This window comes from Leptonychotes weddellii, chromosome 10 (assembly GCF_054177405.1).
Source record: "Leptonychotes weddellii isolate Sample4059 chromosome 10, ASM5417740v2, whole genome shotgun sequence".
Taxonomy (NCBI): Eukaryota; Metazoa; Chordata; class Mammalia; order Carnivora; family Phocidae; genus Leptonychotes; species Leptonychotes weddellii.
In genome coordinates this window covers 19714071-19734356 of record NC_138378.1, presented here as the reverse complement: position 1 = coordinate 19734356, position 20286 = coordinate 19714071, and the positions used below count along the sequence as shown (strand labels likewise).

General features: G+C 38.3%; 1 protein-coding gene across 5 annotated transcripts in view; it reads right to left on the bottom strand.

The window, feature by feature from the left end:
* Positions 1 to 20286, bottom strand: part of RBL1 (RB transcriptional corepressor like 1) — a 56926-nt gene that overhangs the window by 7258 nt on the left and 29382 nt on the right. For all 5 annotated transcript variants that reach the window (XM_081832826.1, XM_031028543.2, XM_081832824.1 and 2 more), the window contains 8 exons: positions 17294 to 17431; positions 16132 to 16296; positions 13302 to 13434; positions 10134 to 10400; positions 9111 to 9322; positions 5275 to 5451; positions 3719 to 3790; positions 1610 to 1700 (listed from right to left, as the gene is read on the bottom strand). In XM_081832826.1, the coding sequence (XP_081688952.1) occupies positions 1610 to 1700; positions 3719 to 3790; positions 5275 to 5451; positions 9111 to 9322; positions 10134 to 10400; positions 13302 to 13434; positions 16132 to 16296; positions 17294 to 17431 (1255 nt within the window). The remainder of the gene's footprint in view (positions 1 to 1609; positions 1701 to 3718; positions 3791 to 5274; positions 5452 to 9110; positions 9323 to 10133; positions 10401 to 13301; positions 13435 to 16131; positions 16297 to 17293; positions 17432 to 20286) is intronic.

The window sequence follows — 20286 nt, the reverse complement described above, 5'->3', positions numbered from 1 at the left end:
GAGAGCACAAAAAGTGGGGGGGAGGGGCAGAGAGAGAAGCAGGCTCCCCGCCAAGCAGGGAGCCCAATGCGGGACTCGATCCCAGGACCCAGGGATCATCACCAGGCGCCCAATTATTATTATTTTTTAAGTAAGCTCTATGCCCAACATATGGCTTGAGCTCATGACCCCAAGATCAAGCCACATGCTCTACCAACTGAGCCAGCCAGTTGCCTCTCTTGCTATTTTGAAGGTGGGAAAAAGCTATGCGGTCAAGTAAGTTAAGGAAATGCTGCATATTATACCCTCCTCTTAGAAATTCAGAGTCCATGTTAGTTAGGCTCTGAGAAGGGTCGCCTGGGTGGCTCAGTCAGTTAAGCGTCTGCCTTTGGCACAGGTCATGACCCAGGGTCCTGGAATCGAGCCCCACGTCAGGCTCCCTGCTCAGCAGGGAGCCTGCTTTTCCCTCTCCTCCCTGGCTCATGCTCTCTCTTGCTATCTCTGTCTCTCTCTTTCTCAAATAAATAAAATCTTTAAAAAAAGGCTCTGAAAAGTTTTGCAGTTGGAAAAAAACACATATTCATTTTAATTCCATGCTTCTCAAATTTTTTATGCATAGTCCCCCTTCCCTGTAACACCTACTACCATCTTTTTTTTTTTTTAATTTTAACCTACTACCATCCTAAATTAACACTATTCCAAGGCACACTGGCTTGGTAACGGCAGTTGTAGATTATCCTTACTACATGGATCAGGTTCCATGCTCAGTGCAGAGTCCGCTTGTCCCTCTCCCTCTGCTCCTCCCTTCTCTCTCTCTCTTAAAAAAAATGTCTCACATTGTGGAATTCAATAAATCATGGTACATGTGATACCCATGTACACATAGGTATACAATAAGTAATGGAAAGATGAGACAAGGAAAAGATGGGCAGAAGAGGCATTTTCACAACTTATCAACATGAATAATCACCATTTGATTTTCCTTTCTTTGAAAAACATTTACTAGTGCCTCAAGTCTTAGCATGGTGGTAACAACAGGGTGGCAGCTTTGCTGGTGGTGGCAGTATTAATGAACAAGATATTTCCTTAATTGTCACCCCAGGCAGATCACTGACACTGATCACTGATTACTTTCCATGTAATTCAGATTTATTTTAAAAATTTATTAAGAGCCTTTTATGTGTCTTACTGATGTATGTAAGTAGACTATGAAACTTCTAAAACACAACTAACAGGTGACAAATTAATGGTTTTAATTTACAACCTCTTTGGAGGGAGGAACCTGACCCATATTTATCTCAAACTTGTTTCTTCCCAAATGCATTCACATATGCATTATCCATCCCACCTTCATCATTGACTCCATGTTGTCTGACACCCACTGCATTATGTACAATGTAATCAAAGGTATATTACAGGGACGCCTGGGAGGCTCAGTCTATTAAGCGTCTACCTTCGGCTCAGGTCATGATCCCAAGGTCCTGGGATCGAGTCCCGCGTTGGGCTCTGCTCAGCAGGGAGCCTACAGCTCCCCCTGCTTTTGTGCTCTCTTTCTCACTCTGACATTTAAATAAATAAAATCTTAAAGAAAAGGTATATTACATATAGAATATTAAATTGGGCAACTTACCACAATCTGTCATTTCAAAATCACCATTTACGTTTTTATTGTATGCCACAACTTCTCTTGGAATACTTTTCAACAGTACACTTCTATAGACCTATACGTCAGATTGGGAAAAAAGGACTGCTAAGTCACAAAGAGGCACAGGTTAAGCAAAACCAAAATAAGAAGAACAAAATAGGATGCCAGTGAAAAACTATTTGTCTGTATGGGTGATAATCAAGGATAAAATGTTATTAGCCTGGTAAATGCAGATTACAACAAATGTCTTAGTAGAGGGGATATGGAAGCAGAGCCTATTACCTAAACCATGCCATTGTTGGAGTTTACAAAATAGAAGACTTGAGTAAGTAGCAACTAAATAAACACTGATGAGCAGGTTTCGCCAAATTAAAGCAACTTCAAATATCTGAGCTTGTTCTTCCTTTTTAATTCCTTACATGAGAATCATTTGATCTCATTAAGGCTTGTTTTCCTGCTCTCATCTCATTTCCATCTCCTTTCAGAGGGCCACAGGAAAATGTTTCCATTCCTTCCCCTAAATTCCTTCCTACCTCCAATATAGCTGAAAGGCATGATGCATTCCTGGTCATCCTATGCGTACTGGTATTGAAAGGATATTTAGGAAGCTCTGGCTTGGGCCATTTTGGATCCACACTAACTTCACCTTAATGATCTTTGGGGATAGGGCGCCTGGGTGGCTCAGTTGGTTAAGCGACTGCCTTCGGCTCAGGTCGTGATCCTGGAGTCCCGGGATTGAGTCCCACATCGGGCTCCCTGCTCAGCGGGGGGTCTGCTTCTCCCTCTGACCTTCTTCCCTCTCGTGCTCTCTGTCTCTCATTCTCTCTCTCTCAAATAAATAAAATCTTTAAAAAAAAAAAAATGACCTTTGGGGATAATCTGGACCTCTCTAGGCTCTGTTCCTGAGGGATTTTTCTGAAGGGTCCAGAAACTCTTAGCCTGTCATAGGATATAATAAATGCCTGTACCTGGCTCTTCTAACGTCTGTATTACTGTCACTGTATTTTGGGGCTTAGGTAAAGAAGTGAAACTAGGGGCACCTGGGTGGCTCAGTCGTTAAGTGTCTGCCTTCAGCTCAGATCATGATCCCAGGGTCCTGGGATCGAGCCCTGCATCGGGCTCCCTGCTCGGCAGGAAGTCTGCTTCTCCCTCTCCCACTCCCCCTGCTTGTGTTCCCTCTCTCGCTGTCCCTGTCAAAAAATAAATAAAATCTTTAAAAAAAAAAAAAAAAAGTGAAACTATATGTGGGGCTCTCTTAGAAGGGGGTGTGACTACCAGTACTTGAGCATGGGATATCTGAGCAGCCACATCTCTCTTCCTAAGATGGCAGATCACCAAGGCCAGAAAAGAGGCCATTATGCTCCCTAGAGCTTAGCAACCAGGCTCTTTAGTGGCCAAAGCCTTAAGATAGCCTAATCTTGGTTCTTCAGCTACAGTAATAATAATAATATGGAGATAAGTCATTAAATACTTACTATGTGCCAGGCCAATAGACTAATATTATATTTCCATGACTGAAAGGTTGTATAGGATTCTCACCATGTCTATTATAAAACAACATTATCAAAATGTTCGGTATCTATTTAAAGATGAAAACGTTAAGATTCTTAGTAGATGGCAAAAGAAGCTGGGCTTAAGTTAATAAATCCTCAAGTTTCACTAGATTTAAACATCATTAGGGAATCAAGTCTCATACAATTAGAGAATATTATTATTATATATATTTTTAATAAAAGTAGGCTCCATGCCCTATGTGGGGCTTGAACTCACAACCCTGAGATCAAGAGTCACATGCTCTACTGACTGAATCAGCCAGGTGCCCCTCATCAGATTTTTTTGACAAATGTCCCCATTTAACAAATGAACAAATGGAATAGGAGAACATGTGAGAAGTATATGCAAATATATGGATGAGTCAGAAACAGCCAATTTCCTGGCTTTTACTGAACTGTCTTTAGAGTTTAATGGTATGCATTAAACCAAAAAATCTAAAGTATAGTAAAGCTATAAAAGAAGTTTACCATTTGTATGACTTGTCAACAGAGAAACAGTACAAATCTATTTTTGGACAGGAGGAAAAATAATGTAACTCACATGACTATTAGCCTGGGGCTGATTCCTATAACTTTTCATTATTTCTTGAAAAGTTCTTTCTTCTTTTGTTACCTAAGGAAAATAAAAACTGCATTTATAAATTGCTCTTAAAAGAAAAATGGCTGTGAACAAAAACTTCAATTATAGGCTGGCATTGAGTGCAACCTTGCAGAAAGCCATTAACCCCAGGCCGGTCCATGACTAAAAACCACTACCATTTATGATTTTTACTAGCTTTAAAGTTCAAGCTTTATGGCCTGTGGGGACTCAGCTAATAGTTTCATTAATCAAAAGCACTGATATTGCTATGGTATATAACTCTACTGAAAATGCACTTCTTTTTATAAAAAGAATGATACAAGAAAACTCAGATCTGTTGCATACCCTGCAGTCTCTGATGTTATTAGCTTTTAAAGTACTTATTTAAAAGTAAGTTAACTAGACACTAAAGGACAGAAAATGTCTGGTAGTGATTCGCAAGAAAACGGAGCAGTTATTATAGGTTGAGGTTTTAACATTTTAGGACAGATTACAGGGTTTCTAATGCTTAGACAGAAAAGTTACAGTGATGGCCAAAAGGAAGAAAATGGATTAGTGATCCACAAAGGTAAACTTTATAATAACAAATAGGCCAGAAAGGATATTAAAGTTTATTCCTTCCCTCTGCTTCACTAAAGTCCATTAGCACTAAACCTGTTCTCTATAATGATGGGCTAGAAATGGCAAAGCCTGAACTCTGATAGTTCTCTGGAAAACACAAGTGATTAGTTAATAACATTTATTGATATCTATTTTGTATAGAGATTTAAAAAGGCATTGTGAGAGTGAGTCAAAAAGGAGTTTGAAAACATGTTTTCTGCCTCAAAAACTTTAAAAATTAGGTCTTAACTATGTACATCTACTAGGATTGCCAGTGTGGCCAATATGGTCCAGACCAAAGTTATAAGTGATTGTTTCAGATATATCAGAAATTTAAAAAACAAGTTAGATATGTTATTTTATGATTGAAAACATACAACGTTGTAGCAACTGGAATGTAAAATGCTCTTCTGAATTGGTGCAACAAATCACTAGAGAGCAATATGTTATAGAAGCTATTTTTTGAATTATAAATTCATTAAATTACGAAATAGGAAATCCTAGGTTGCCATTTATTAATTGTATAACTTCAACAAATTACTTTCAGCTCTAGGCTTAGGTTACCAGCCTACAACATAATGATCATTTTACTGTAAAGTACTGGATGAGAGGTATCACAGGGATGGGAATGGAAATGGTATTGTTCACAGGAATAATATGGAGAGCCACATACTACAAATGGTCTCTAAGACCTTTTATTTATAACCAATGTATTCTTATGATGTGGGAAAGCTGATTATTACAAAATGAAATGGAGAGTTCAGAGAACAGATGTAGTAGCTGGAGTTTACTAATTAACAATGGTGGGCAGTGTTGGCGTATAGCATTTAAGGCAAAATAACAAGTGCAACAGATTTTCACTTCATGCTTCAAAAATGGGTAACTAGGACAAAGAGCTTCCCTAGCTTATACATTACCTTTGCCATGATGTAAAAGGCACAAAGGAGCAGCTGATCCAAATGTCTGTCTTTCATTAGATCAGGGCAGTGAACTAAAGTGAATTCAAAACACGTCCATATCTTCCTTCGTAACTCATTTGAAACATCCAGTTTTAAACATAAATCACGTAAGCGTACACTTGCCAAATGATAGACCTAAGATGGAAGGTAGTACATTGATGCAAAAAAAAATAGTAAATAATTTCTCTAATTTATCTCTTACCATGAACATGGGCTTTCAGGCCAAGATTAACAAACACCTAGGCTGTTGATAAATGTTATGTAAAATTACATAAAATTTCTGTTCTATAGTACTAGTTCACTGCTGTGGCAGAAGACTGTATATTATTATTATTTTTTTAATAATTTTTAAAAGATTTTATTTATTTTGTCAGAGAGAGAGAGAAAGAGTGAGCACAAGCAGGGGGAGCAGCAGGCAGAGGGAGAGGGAGACGCAGGCTCCCCGCTGAGCAAGGAGCCTGATGCGGGACTAGATCCCAGGACCCTGAGATCATGACCTGAGCCGAGGGCAGACACTTAACCGACTAAGCCACCCAGGCATCCCAGAAGACTGTAGATTAAAACAAAATTCTCTTTAGAAAACCATCTTAAAAATTCTTTTGGAAAAGATGTCTTCTATGCTGTCATCTGTGTAAAGTAAGAAACACTAAAATGCAGGATTTACTTGCATCATGACCAATATGAACACATAATTTTTCAAGTGTTCAGAAATCCCCCCCACCTTTTTTTGTTCAGATAAAATTGCTAGAGAGTCTAAAATGTCAGATAATAGGGGTGCCTGGCTGGCTCAGTTGGTGGAGCATGCAACTCTTGATCTCAGTGTTGTGGGTTCAAGCCCCAAGTTGGGTGTAGAGATTACTTAAAATAAAATCTTAAAAAAAAAATAAAGTCAGATAATCAAGAGCTAAAATGTTTCAAGAATGAGTCAGAAAGCAAAACCATGGGGCACCTGGGTGGCTCAGTCAGTTAAGCATCTGTCTTTGGCTCAGGTCATGATCCCAGGGTCCTGGGATTGAGCCCTGCATCACATAGGGCTCCCTGCTCAGTGGGGAGCCTGCTTCTCCCTCTCCCTCTTCCAATCCCCCTGCTTGTGTGCTCGCTCTGTCAAATAAATAAATAAAATCTTAAAGAAAAAGAAACAAAACAAAAAAAGCAAACCATTTAAAAAACTTCCCCTATATGGGGCCCCTGGGTGGCTCAGTCCTTAAGTGTCTACCTTTGGCTCGGGTCATGATCCCAGGGGCCTGGGATTGAGCCCCGCATCGGGCTCCCTGCTCAGCGGGAAGCCTGCTTCTCCCTCTCCCACTCCCCCTGCTTGTGTTCCCTCTCTTGCTGTGTCTCTCTCTGACAAATAAATAAAATCTTAAAAAAAAATAAAACACTGTATGTTAACTAAAAACCAAAAAACAAAATAAAAAACCCAAAACACAAATAAATGGAAAGACATCCCATATTCATGGACTGGAAGACTTAGTAATGGTAATAAGATGTCAACACTAGTCAAAGGAATCTACAGATTCAGTGCAGTCCCTATCAAAATCCCCATGATGTTTTTTGCAGAAATAGAAAAATCCATCCTAAAAAAAAAAAAAAAAGAAAAATCCATCCTTAAACTCATATAGAATCTCCAGGGACTCTGAACAGCCAAAATAATCTTGAAAAAGAAGAACAAAGTTGGAGGGCTCACATTTCCTAACTTCAAAACTTACTACAAAGTTACAGTAATCAAAACAGTATAATACTGGCATAAAGACAGACATAAAGAGGACAATGCTTAGAAAAGAGCCCAGAAATAAGCCCTCACATATATGGTTGAATGGCTTATGAAAATGGTGCCAAGACTATTCAAGGGAGAAATGGCAGTCTTTTCAACAAATGGTGTTGACAGAATGGATGCAAAAGAATGAAGCTAGAACCTCACGTCAGACCATATACAAAATTAACTCAAAATGGATCAAGGAATTAAACACAAATGCTAAAACTATAAAACTCTTAGAAGAAAACAGGGGGAAAAGCTTCATGACTTTGGAACGGTCAGTGATTTCTTGGATATGACACAAAAAGCAAAAGACAGTAAAACAAAACATAGATAAATTGAACTTCATCAAAGTTAGAAACCTCTGTGCGTCAAAAGATACTATCAACATGGTTAAAAGGCAACCCCTGGAATGGGAGAAAACATTTCCAAGTCATAAATCTGATAAGGAATTCTTATCCAGAATATATAAAGGAAGAACTACAGCTCAATAACAACAGCAGCAAAACTCAAATAAAAAATGGGCAAAGGACTTAAATAAATCTTTCTCCAAGGCAGACAGATGGCCAATAAGCACATGAAAAGATGCTCAACATCACTAATAATTAGGGAAATGCAAATCAAAACTATGAGATACCACTTTATTCTCATTAGGATGACTACTATCAAAAATAACAGAAAACAATGTTGACAAGGATGTGGAGAACTTGGAACTCCATGTATTGTAGCAGGAATATAAAATGGGGCAGGCAGTGTGAAAAATGGTATGGTAGTTCCTCAAAAAATTAAATTCAGAATTACTTTTCCACTTCTGGATATAAACCTAAGAGAATTGAAAGCAGAGACTTGAATAGGTATTTGTACACTAATGTTCACAGCAGCATTCTTCGCAATAACCAAAAGGTAGAAACACCGCAAATGTTCATCCTACAGATGAATGGATAAACAAAATGTACATACAATGGGGTTATTATTACATACAATGGGGGTATTATATACATACAATGGGTATTACTCAGCCTTAAAAAGGAAGGAAATTCTTTTTTTTAAAGATTTATTTGAGAGTGAGAGAGAGAGAGAGAGAGAGCACGTGCGGGTCGGGGGGGGGGGTGGTGGCGGCGGTCAGAGGAGAAAGAGGCTCTCCACTGAGCAGGAAAGCCCGACGTGGGACTAGATCCTAGTACTCCAGGATCATGACCTGAGCCAAAGGCAGTAGCTTAACCAACTGAGCCACCCAGGCGCCCAAAAGGAAGGAAATTCTGAACGATGCTACAACATGGATGAATCTTATGCTAAGTGGAATAAACCTGTTTTAATATAATATTAATTATATTAATAATTATATTAGTTAATATAATATTAACATAAATATTGTTTGATTCCACTTATATGAGGTACCTAGAGTAGTCAAATTCCTAGAGACAGAAAGGAGAATGGTGGTTACCAGGAACTGGTGGTGGGAAGAGGAATGGGGAATTATTTTAAGTGGAACAGAGTCTCAATTTAGGAAGATGAAAAAGTTCTGGAGATGGATGATGATGAAAGCTGCACGACAATGTGAATGTATTTAATGACACTTCACTGTACACTAAAAATGGTTAAAATGATAAATTTTATGTATATTTTACTACACACACACAAAAGAAGGCTAAAGCTGCTCTGTTACTCAATCTTTCTTGCACTGATTAAATGAGGTAATTTTAGTTTTATTTAAAATATTTTATTTATTTATTTGACAGAGAGAGAGAGCGAGAGCACAAGCAGGGGGAGCAGCAGAGGCAACAGGAGAAGCAGGCTCTCCGCTGAGCTAGGAGCCAGATGTGGGGCTCGATCCCAGGACCCTGGGATCATGACCTGAGCTGAAGGCACACTTAACCAATTGAGCCACCCAGGCGCCCCTTAAAATATTTTATTTTTAAGTAATCTGTACACCCAATATGGGGCTTGAACTTACAATCCTATGATCAAGAGTCACATGCTCTACTGAGTCAGCCAGGCACCCCAAATGAGATCTTTTGGGTGCCACAAAATCACATACCTTTCTATAGAACAGTGCTAAAGACCCAGTTCTCTTTGGTTTGCTTATTCCAGTTGGATGTGCCTCTTGTGTTTTAGTCAGATGGGTCTGTTTCGGAGAAGCACCAATTAATGACTGAGCAGTAAGTGATATAGGACTCTCGACTTTGGACTCCTGAGCTGTATTCATGGAAATTGGTATCAGTGTGATCTCTCCAGCATCATTTGTGATACCTAAATGTATAAGCAAGAGTTTTCAATTTTAGAAATAAGCAGCATGTGTTCCAGAAAGGTTGTCTATTCTTTCTTTCTATCTTTCTTTCTATCTATCTATCATGTGTATAAACATAGGAATAGGTTAGAAAAGGAGAAGAAAGCCACAAAAACAGTAATTCTAGGTTATAGCAGTCTTGTTTTCTATTTCTGCTCTGAAACAATATTGCTTTCTTTTGAGCTCTTAAGGAGATGTTTTTAATCAAGAAACAAGACTCTTGTAACTTATTTGTAAAGCTCACATAAGAAAATAAGTCCTAACAAAAAGGGTGGTAAATTTATAAAATGTGAAAATTCAAAAACAGTATAAGTTCAAAACAAAACAAAAGGTGGAGCACAGAGGATTTTTATGGCAGTGAAACTATTCTGTATAATACTATAATGGTGGATATGTGTCAGTAAACATTTGTCAAAATCTATAGAACGTACAATAGCGAGAGTAAATCCTAATGTAAACTATGGACTTGAGGTGATAATGATGTGTCAATGTAGGTTCATCAATTGTAACAAATGTACCATTCTGGTGCAGGATGACTATGGTGATGAAAGATGTGTGTGTGTGTGTGTGGCAGTGGGTGTATGGGAAATCTCTGTACCTTCTACTCAATTTTGCTTTGAACCTAGAAGTGCTCTAAAGATAATAAATTAAAAAAAATAGTATAGGTTCAAAAGAAACTGGAATAAAAAGGCCATGTGATCCAATCCAGCAAGACAAATCTTAAATTATTAACTAATTCAGAAAAAATATAAAATAAATGCATTAAAATGTTACCGTGCAATGGGATTGTAACTTTATGTCCCGCTGTTCCTGTGACTATGGTTGTGGCCATAGTTAGAAGACTTTGCCCAGGGGAAATTGATATATTTTCAGCAGTAATGCTGGAAGAAGGGGCAATTTTCAATTTTGTTCCTTCTGTTATGATCCTGTCCATAAGTATTTCCTTTGGGGGGTCTTCCCCAAAAAGTCTTCTCTTAGCACTCCCTGCAGTAGGAGAACTGTAGCGTTCATGGACAGAAATTGGAGACAATGGTTGCATATCTAATAGAGAGAAAAATAAATTTAAAACAGTTTGATACGTATTCCAAAATAATAAATCAGGTTCATTCATTCAAAAAATAGACATTGAGTTACTATGTTAAGCACTAGGGATTTAGCAGTAAATAACATGGCTCTGTCTTCATGGAATATAAAGTCTAGTGAAAGAGGCATGGAAAAAGTCATTACATGTGAAAATTATGATAGCTCATCTTCTTGGTTTCTTGAACCTCTGCCTACTATTCAAGGAGCAAAACATTAAGGGTAAGGTAGAAATTGAGAGGTAGAATGAGGTGACCACTAAATTGAAGTAGTCCAATTAGCTTCTGTCCTCTAATTTTATCTAGTAAATAACATCTGAGAAGAAGGTAAATCAGTGATTTGGTTCACAGTTTGCCCCCTCCCACATGCCCACACTTAAGCAGTTTAAGGTACTATGGTTTTCTGATTTAGTAGATACAGAATCATCTTTTATAAGCTCACTAGAAGATAAAGATGAGTAAAGGTGATATGATTCTGTTTAACTTGCCTTAATCTGAGGGTTGGCAGTAGTATGTTGATCAAAAAGAAAGTAAGGTTATGGATTCTGTCTATTTTCAGTGCTATCCTTCCACAGGAGCAGCCTTCCCTTTCTATCAATTGCAAAGGTTCTCCTAGACCCTTACAACCCTACATCTTTTTCCATAATCCTTCCTCACTTTCCCCAACCCATTGTTTCTTTACAGGTATATGATATGCTTTTATTTTATCATATTTTAGTTTTTGAGAGAGAGAGCGCATGTGCGCGTGAGAAAGCCAGCGAGCAAGCAGGGAAGAGCAGAGGGAATGGGAGAATCCCAAGCAAGCTCCATGCCCAATGCAGAGCAGAAGCAGGGCTTGATCTCATGACCCTGAGATCATGACCTGAGCCAAAATCAAGAGTCGGACACTTAACCAACTGAGCCACCTAGGTGCCCCTTTATTTTTTATTTGTTAAAGGTAATCTCTACACCCAACGTGGGGCTCGAACTCACAGGCCACTGAATGAGCTAGCCAGGTACTCATATACTATGCTTTCTTTCCCCCCCTTTTTTTTCTTTAAGATTTTATTTATTTATATGCCAGAGAGAAAGAGAGCACAAGCAGGCGGAGCAGCAGGCAGAGGGAGAAGTAAGCTTCTTGCTAAGCAAGGAGACCAATGCAGGACTTAATCCTAGGACCCTCAGATCATGATCTGAGCTGAAGGCAGATGCTTAACCAACTGAGCCACCCAGGTGTTCCATGTATACTACGCTTTTAAAGTGAAAGCATTTAAGGGCACCTGGCTGGCTCAGTCGATGGTGCATGGGACTCTTGATCTCATGGTCTTGAGTTCGAGCCCCACATTGGGTGTAGAGATGACTTAAGTAAATAAATGTTAAAAAAAAATAAAGTGGGGCGCCTGGGTGGCTCAGTTGGTTAGGCGACTGCCTTCGGCTCGGGTCATGATCCTGGAGTCCCTGGATCGAGTCCCGCATCGGGCTCCCTGCTCAGCAGGGAGTCTGCTTCTCCCTCTGACCCTCCCCCCTCTCATGTGCTCTCTCTCATTCTCTCTCTCTCAAATAAATAAATAAAATCTTAAAAAAAAATAAAAAAATAAAAAAAAATAAATAAAGTGGGGCGCCTGGGTGGCTCAGTCGTTAAGCGTCTGCCTTCGGCTCGGGTCATGATCCCAGGGTCCTGGGATCTAGCCCCGCGTGGGGCTCCCTGCTACGCGGGAAGCCTGCTTCTCCCTCTCCCACTGCCCCTGCTTGTGTTCCCTCTCTTGCTGTGTCTCTGTCAAATAAATACAATCTTTAAAAAAAATAAAGTAAAAGCATTTCACTATTTTTACACTCATTAGATAATTAGCCATATAATCTATTTACAAAACATGCTTACAAGTTATAAAGATTACTTCTGACAATGATTTGACAGCTGTCTTAATGAGGTGAGTGGAGAAATAGTCATGGTTTAATAAAAATCTCTCCATAATTCTGGGGCTTATGAAAGCAGCTCTGATTTCCCAACCTTAGTAGAAAGTATAAAGTTCTACTGTAGCTCCCATTATCCCTCAACAGGAGCCTACCTAGATCTCTTACATACAAGAAATCCAAGGCAGCCCTTGAATCTGACTAGGAATGTTCAAAGCTGACATTTTAATACAGGATTCACATTATAGCCATGAAATTACCTGCAAACCCCTTCAAATTATCTTTTCCTAGCACAGTAGTGGAAAAGCTACAGTGAACAACTAATAAATTTAGGGGCGCCCGGGTGGCTCAGTCGTTAAGTGTCTGCCTTCGGCTCAGGTCTTGATCCCGGGGTCCTGGGATCAAGCCCTACATCGGGCTCCCTGCTCGGCGGGAAGCCTGCTTCTCCCTCTCCCACTCCCCCTGGCTTGTGTTCCCTCTCTCACTGTCTCTCTCTGTCAAATAAATAAATAAAATCTTTTTAAAAAAAGAAAATCTTATTACTTTGATATGAGAAACTATACAATGGGCCATATAAGGGTGTTGGCAGAAGTCCCTTTTTTTATTAAAAAAAAAAAATTCTTTTTTTAAAGATTTTATTTATTTATTTGAGAGAGAGAGTGAGAGCATGAGAGCATGAGTGGGGGGAGGAGCAGAGGGAGAGGGACAAGCAGACTCTGTGCGGAGCGTGGAGCCCAATGAGGGGCTCAATCCTAGGACCCCAAGATCATGACCTGAGCCAAAACCAAGAGTCGGCCACTCAATTGACTGAGTCACCCAGGTGCCCCTTTAATTTTTATTATTTTTTATAAGTCCTCTTTTAAATTCTGACGAAGAAATTAATTTCATAATAATATATTACCAATACTTGATATTTTCTTCAAGAAAATTATCTTTGTTATTTCGTTCATTGTTTTCCCCATGTTGAACCTACCCCTTCGAAGACTCCCACTGTCAGTCCGAACTTCTTTGACCCTTGGATGCATTAGAGGAGACATTGGCATCATGGGAAGATGTCCCTGTACATTTCCCCCATTTCCTGTTTCAAAGTTATTTGGGAATATAACCTGTAAAAAACAAAAATCTTTTGCTTTACATATAGATAGACCCACTAATGAAAACCTATAACAGGAAAATGAGAAAAAAGTCTTTTTTTTTAAAAGATTTTATGTATTTGACACAGAGAGAGAGTGAAAGAGAGAGAGAGCACAAGCAGGGGGAGCGGCAGGCAGAGGGAGAGGGAGAAACAGACTCCCTGCTGAGCAGGGAGCCCGATGCGGGGCTAGATCCCAGGACCCTGGGATCATGACCTGAGCTGAAGGCAGACGCTTAACCAACTGAGCCACCTAGGTGCCCTGAGAAAAAAGTCTTTTTAACTACTTTAAATGTTTTATTTCTCTTCTTTTTCACAAAATAGAACTTGCATAAAGTGCTCAATAGTTAATATTGTTAAATATATCTCACTTAATCTTATAATTTATCTACTTAAGTTTATCGACTACTTCTAAAAGCAAACTGATTAGGTAGGCACTATTTCCACTTAAGGATGAGAAAATAGAGGCTCAAAATATGAAATCTGCTCAAGGACACACTACTATTAAGTAACAGAGCAAGAGCTTCAACCCAAATCCTCTTTCTTCAAGTTCAGAGCTTTTTTTCACTTTCCCAAGGGATTCTACAATGGAAATATTGATGAATATGAAAGATTGCCCAGTTTGCTGCAAAAGTCCAAAATACATGGAAGAGAGATTTCAAGATTTTCAAGAAATCATCTTTTTTAGTTCTTTCTGGTCTTGGATAGTCCCTCCAGTAATTTGGAATTAGAGAAAAATTTATCAGGTTTCATGAAGTATAAAGAGACAAAGAAAACCAAATAAGGATGAAAAGACAGGAGTTACAAAAGAGCAACACAGAGGTAAAGGGGAAAAAACTCCATTTCTCACCTGATACTAAACTGAAATGTGTCACTTGTATTAGGTACAAACTTCTGATTTTTTCAATTTTAACTACTACTAATGAAAAATGTTTAATTTTTTACATAGACATTTGAAAAACCTGATAAAATTAATGGGCTTCTTAGATATGACTTCAAAAGCACCAACAATATAAAAGAAAAAAATAGATAAACAGGACAGCATCAAAATTAAAAGCTCTGTGTTCCAAAAGACTTTATCAAGGGGGTGCTTAGCTGGCTCAGTTGATGGAGCATGTGGCTCTTGATCTCAGGGTTGTAAGTTTGAGCCCCATGTTGGGTGTAGCGATTACTTAAAAATAAAATCTTAAAAAAAAAAAAAGTAAAAGAGACAACCAAGGAAAGTTTTGCAAATCATATCAGATAAGGGAGTTGTATCTACAATATATAAAGGACTCCTATAATTTAATAATAAAAAAAACCCAATTAAAAAATGGGCAATAGATTTGAATGGATATTACTCCAAAGAAAATATATAAATGGCCAATAAGCACATGAAAAGACCAAACATCATTAGCCATCAGGGAAATGCAAATAGAAACCATGAGATATTACTTCATGCCCACTAATGGCTAGAATAAAAAAGATAAGTGTTGTGGGGAGGGAAGGTTAAGAGTTAGAGAAGATGGAATCTTCATACACTGATGGTGAGAATGTTAAATGGTTCAGCCACTTTGAGAAGAGTCTGACAGTTCCCCCAACCTGGAGTTAAACAAAGTTACTCCATGACCCAGCAATTCCCGTCCTAGATAGATACCCAAGAAAAATGAGAATGTAGGTCCACACAAAACTTGGGCCTGAATGTTCACAGCAGCACTATCACAGAAGTAAAAGGCTGAAACAACCCAAATGTCTATCAATTAATAAATGGAGGAACAAAATGATATTATCTATGCAATGGAATATTATTAAGCCACGAAAAGGAATGAAGTGCTAATATACCCTATAACATGGATGAATCTTGAAAACATTATGCTAAGTGAAAGAAGCCAGTCACAAAGGACCACATATCATATGATTCCACAAATACGTAATGTCCAGAATAGACAAATCAATAAAGACTGAAAGTAGATTACTGGTTGGTTAGGGCTAGGGAGAAGAAGGGGGGTAAGGAAGTGACAGCTAAAGGGTACAGTTACTTGTTGAGGTGATGGCTGCACCTATATATGAATGTACTAAACACTAAATTGTATTTTTAAAAAATTATTTATTTATTTGAGAGAGAGAGAGTGCATGCAAATGGGGGGAGAGGGAGAGAAATCTCAAGCAGATTCCTGAGCACGACCCTGAGATCATGACTTAAGCTGAAATCAAGAGTCGGACGCTTAACTGATGAGCCACCCAGGCACCCCTTGTTTGGGTTTTTTATTTCATTTTGATTTTTAAATAGTGTCCACACCCAGTGTGGGGCTCAAACTCACTACCTCAAGATCAAGAGTTGCATGCTCTACTGACTATGCCAGCCAGGTGCCCCTAAATTGTATACTTTAAATGGATGAATTGTGTGGTATATGTTTTATATCTCAATACAGCTGTTATTTTTATTTTTTAAAGATTTTATTTATTTATTTGACAGAGAGAGACACAGCGAGAGAGGGAACACCAGCAGGGGGAGTGGGAGAGGGAGAAGCAGACTTCCCACGAAGCAGGGAGCCTGACGTGGGGCTCGATCCCAGGACTCTGGGATCACGACCCGAGCCAAAGGCAGACAAATGACACTCAACGAATGAGCCACCCAGGTGCCCCTACAGCTGTTATTTTTTAAATGATTATCACCCTTGCCGTGACTCACTTCCTCACAGGTAGGAACTTTGTTTGCTGAAGCCTGAAGAGCCTCCCACAATGCAGAATCGTGACTCCATGCTAAACTCTCTAAAATCTGTTCTTCGATGCTGTTCAGGTGTTTCACCATATCCCTGGAAAGTCCCTCCTCTGAGCGGATCACCACCTCAATAACCTGGTAAAGAAAAAATTGCAAAGGTAATGTAGTCTCAAATAGTCATTTCTATACCGGGCTTGCATGTATGACTAGCTTTGGTCTTATGATGACACAGAACCAATGATATTGTTGAACTGTGACTCAGTGGCTTATTAATATATTTTAATTTATAAAGGAGTTTTTAAGATCTTCAAAATGCTTTCACATACATTTCTGCTTTTTATGTTTTTTTGTATACATGGAAAAATGAGGCAATGATAGGTGGAAACTGGTCAACAGCCCAACAGCAGAAGAACTCAGGTCTTGGGTTCCAAGTTTAGTGCTATTTTGAATTTACTGCTCCTTCTCAGACTATTTTTCCCAATAGCTCAAAAGAACAGAATGAATAACGTACTTAAAAGGAATTTTGCTTATATTAAATAATTCCATTTTAATAAGAGTAAATCCTAGAACAAAGTCTGTAAGTATATACACAAAAGTATTAAGTGATTATTATTTATACTTAGGATTATAATGTATGGTTTTAATATTTACGTTTATATGTATTTCCAGTTTTTCTTCAAGGAGAATACATTATTTATGTGCTTAAATAACAAAGGTGTTTAACTTCTTGAATGAAAAAAGGATGTTACAAATAAAAATGAATTGTTATCAGATAAGGCCAAAACCATTGTCCTTGAATAAAATTACCTTTACTTCCTAAGAGAAAATCTGAAAACACATATCAACATTGAAGTATATATACAGAAGCAATTTTCCTTAAGTCATTAAAATAATATTTAAACCCCACTCAGCAATTCAAATGGATAAGCTTTCCAATTATCTGCATTTTCCATAACTTTAGGCATATTTTAGGTAAAAAATTTAACTCTTCAAACCAACTTTTCTATCAATACTTTGAATGTAGCACAGATGACAAAATATTAACTAAATCATGCCAGTAAGTATAACGGTGGCATCAGTCTTAAATTAGGACACTAGGTAACATTAAATGTTATTGTAGCTCTCATCTCACCTTATAAAAATAAAATGGTCGTAAATTGAGAACTTCAATAATCCAGGGGAAAGTACGAGGTGAGCTATAGGCAAAGAGCACAATTTCCAAACAACAGGCCATCAAGGAACGATGAAATATATCCTGCTCTAAAAGAACCTTGGAGAACAGAAAAACCACAGTTTAATATTTCTCAGCAATCTCAGCTTTTGCCATTCTATAAAGATGACTATGGAAACAAGATAAAACAATCTCTGTACATTATATTATACTAGATTATCAAAGATAAAAATTTGAGTCCTCAAACTGATAGTTTTCTTATAAAATATAATCTTGCTCAATGGTAGATCTTATATTTAAATGAGGCATAAACAACAATCTGCTTTGAAATAATAAAATAGTCAATATTCCCATCAAGAGGAAGCATTAGGATTATTTCAATTTTTTTTCCCATTTGTTTAAATACCAGTTTTATGACAACTGTTTTGTCAACATAAAGATTGGTTAATCAAAACACTAAAATCAAAGTATTATACTGTCACAGCTAAGACTTTAAAAAAGTTCAGAGAAGTTTACTAAGAAGATAAAAGTCCTGCTCACCACTGAGTTTAAGATTTAACATAAGCTGGGGCACCTGGATGGCTCAGTAGGTTAAGTATCCTACTCTTGGCTTCGGCTCAGGTCACGATCTCAGAGTCCTGAGATTAAGCCCCAAGTTGGGCTCCACGCTCAGTGGGGATGTGCTTGAGATTCTCTCTCTCTCCCTCTACCCCTGCCTCCTCAACCACCCCCTTGCTCATGGGCATACTCTAAAAATAAATAACTAAATCTTAAAAAAAAAAAAAAAAAAGATTTAACATAAGTTTTCAGTTTTAAAGATTTTATTTATTTATTTGTCAGAGAGAGAGCACAAGCAGGGGGAACAGGCAGAGCAGGCAGAGGGAGAAGCAGACTCCCCAGTGAGCAAGGAGCCCGAGGTGAGACTCCGTCCCAGGACCCTGGGATCATGACCTGAGCTGAAGGCAGACACTTAACCGACTGAGCCACCCAGGCGTCCCACGTTTTCAGTTTTAAAAAGTGTTTGTCACCATCCTTTCAAATATCACACCAAATCAACAAAAAGAATAAGAAACAGAAACTACCTTGGATAAAACTAGAAGTCAGCTATAACCGCAAACTATAATACATGACAAATTACTTAGTAGAAAGTAGTATGGTCAAACAAGGGCCTGAAGAGACACTTAGAATTAATGAATTTGTTCCATGCAACCTAGGAAAAACACAGTAACTCAGGGCACAGGTAGAATGGAAAGTAGGGATTAGGCAGAGGCTAACGTGAATGGATGATATGAAAGTCTGTGCAGTTAGAACTCTTCAGGTCCCCACTCAACCCCAACTCTAATGAGTCAGATGATAGGGTTCTAGTCTATCCCAACAGGGATCTGGAGAATTATTCTAAGACTGAACTAGGGAGACTTGGAGCTTGAGAACACCAGGCATAGAAGAGACTGTGGTTTTAGGTGAAAGTCTGCACACTATGAGACCAAGTTTCCCTTCCTTGCTTTGCTCCACAACACCAACATTCAGGTAAGAGATTAGCAGATACTTCTCTACAGAAACCAAAATATTTCAGAAGAACCTTAAAGACACCAACAGTTGGGCACCTGGGTGGCTCAGTTGGTTAAGCGTCTGCCTTCAGCTCAGGTCATGATCCCAGGGTCTAGGATCGAGTCCCAAAACAGGCTCCCTACTCAGCAGGGAGTCTGCTTCTCCCTCTACCCCTCCCCCCTGCTCATGAGATCTGTCTCTCTCTCAAATAAATAAATAAAATCTTAAAAAAAAAAAAAAGACACCAACAGCTGAGGGTCCCTAATACTACATGTTCACATGAGACTGTTGGGCTTATATTCCCACTCCTGTATACAAAGCTTTGAAACAAACTGCTCAGTTACCCTAAGGGTTTATTAATGTTTCATTTTTAGTGCCTTATTCAAATATATGTGAATATCCAAGAACAATCTAACATATGAGGAAATCTTCCAACTGAAAGACAAAGATTAAAACAGTAAAAGGGCACCTGGCTGGCTCAGTTGGCGGAGCATGCGACTCTTGATTCTAGGGTTTTAAGTCTGAGCCCCATGCTAGGTGTAGAGATTTCTTAAAAATAAAATCTTAAAGGGGCGCTTGACAGGCTCAGTCGGTAGAGCAAGTGATTCTTGATTTCAGGGTTGTGAGTTCATGCCCTCTTGGGTATGGAGCACACTGGGCATGGAGCCTACTTAAAATTAAAAAAAAAAATAAAACAGAAAAAAACTCAGAAGAAACAGAAACAAAGCAGTCAACATAAGAAAACTTCAAAAGAAATCTAAATTTAACCTCACATAACAAGAAAGGTATCTTAGAAATGAAAATACAGCTAACATAAAAAAATTTACTAGAACTAGATGATAAAAAGTTGAGTAAATATCCTTAGAAGTAGAATAAAATAACAAAGAAATGGAAAATAAGAGAAAAGAATCAATCCACAAAGTTCCTCATCTGAATAATAAGAGCTCCAGAAAGATAAATCAGTGGGCAATACATTATCTAAGAAATAATGCAATAAAATGATCCAGAACTGCAAGACATAAATTTCTGGACTAACAGGGCAACTCCGTAGGAATGCTCAACACATAAATGAAAAGACCACAATAAGACTTTATTGTAAATTTCAGAACATAAGAAATAAAAGGGAGATACTAAGATTCCAGAAAATAAAAACAGGTCACATACCACTACTGAAAATTAGAATGCCATTGGACTTCTAATTAGCAACACTGGAATGTAGAAGATCAATGGAGCAATGCCTTCAAGATCATAAAGGAAAATGACTGTCAGTCAAATTCTACACACAGACAACTATCAATCAAGTGTGAATCTAAAGACTTTATGCAGGGTTTTTAAAGATTTATTTATTTATTTTTAGAGGCAGGGGGAGCGGCAGAGGGAGAGGGAGAGTCTTTTTTTTTTTTTTT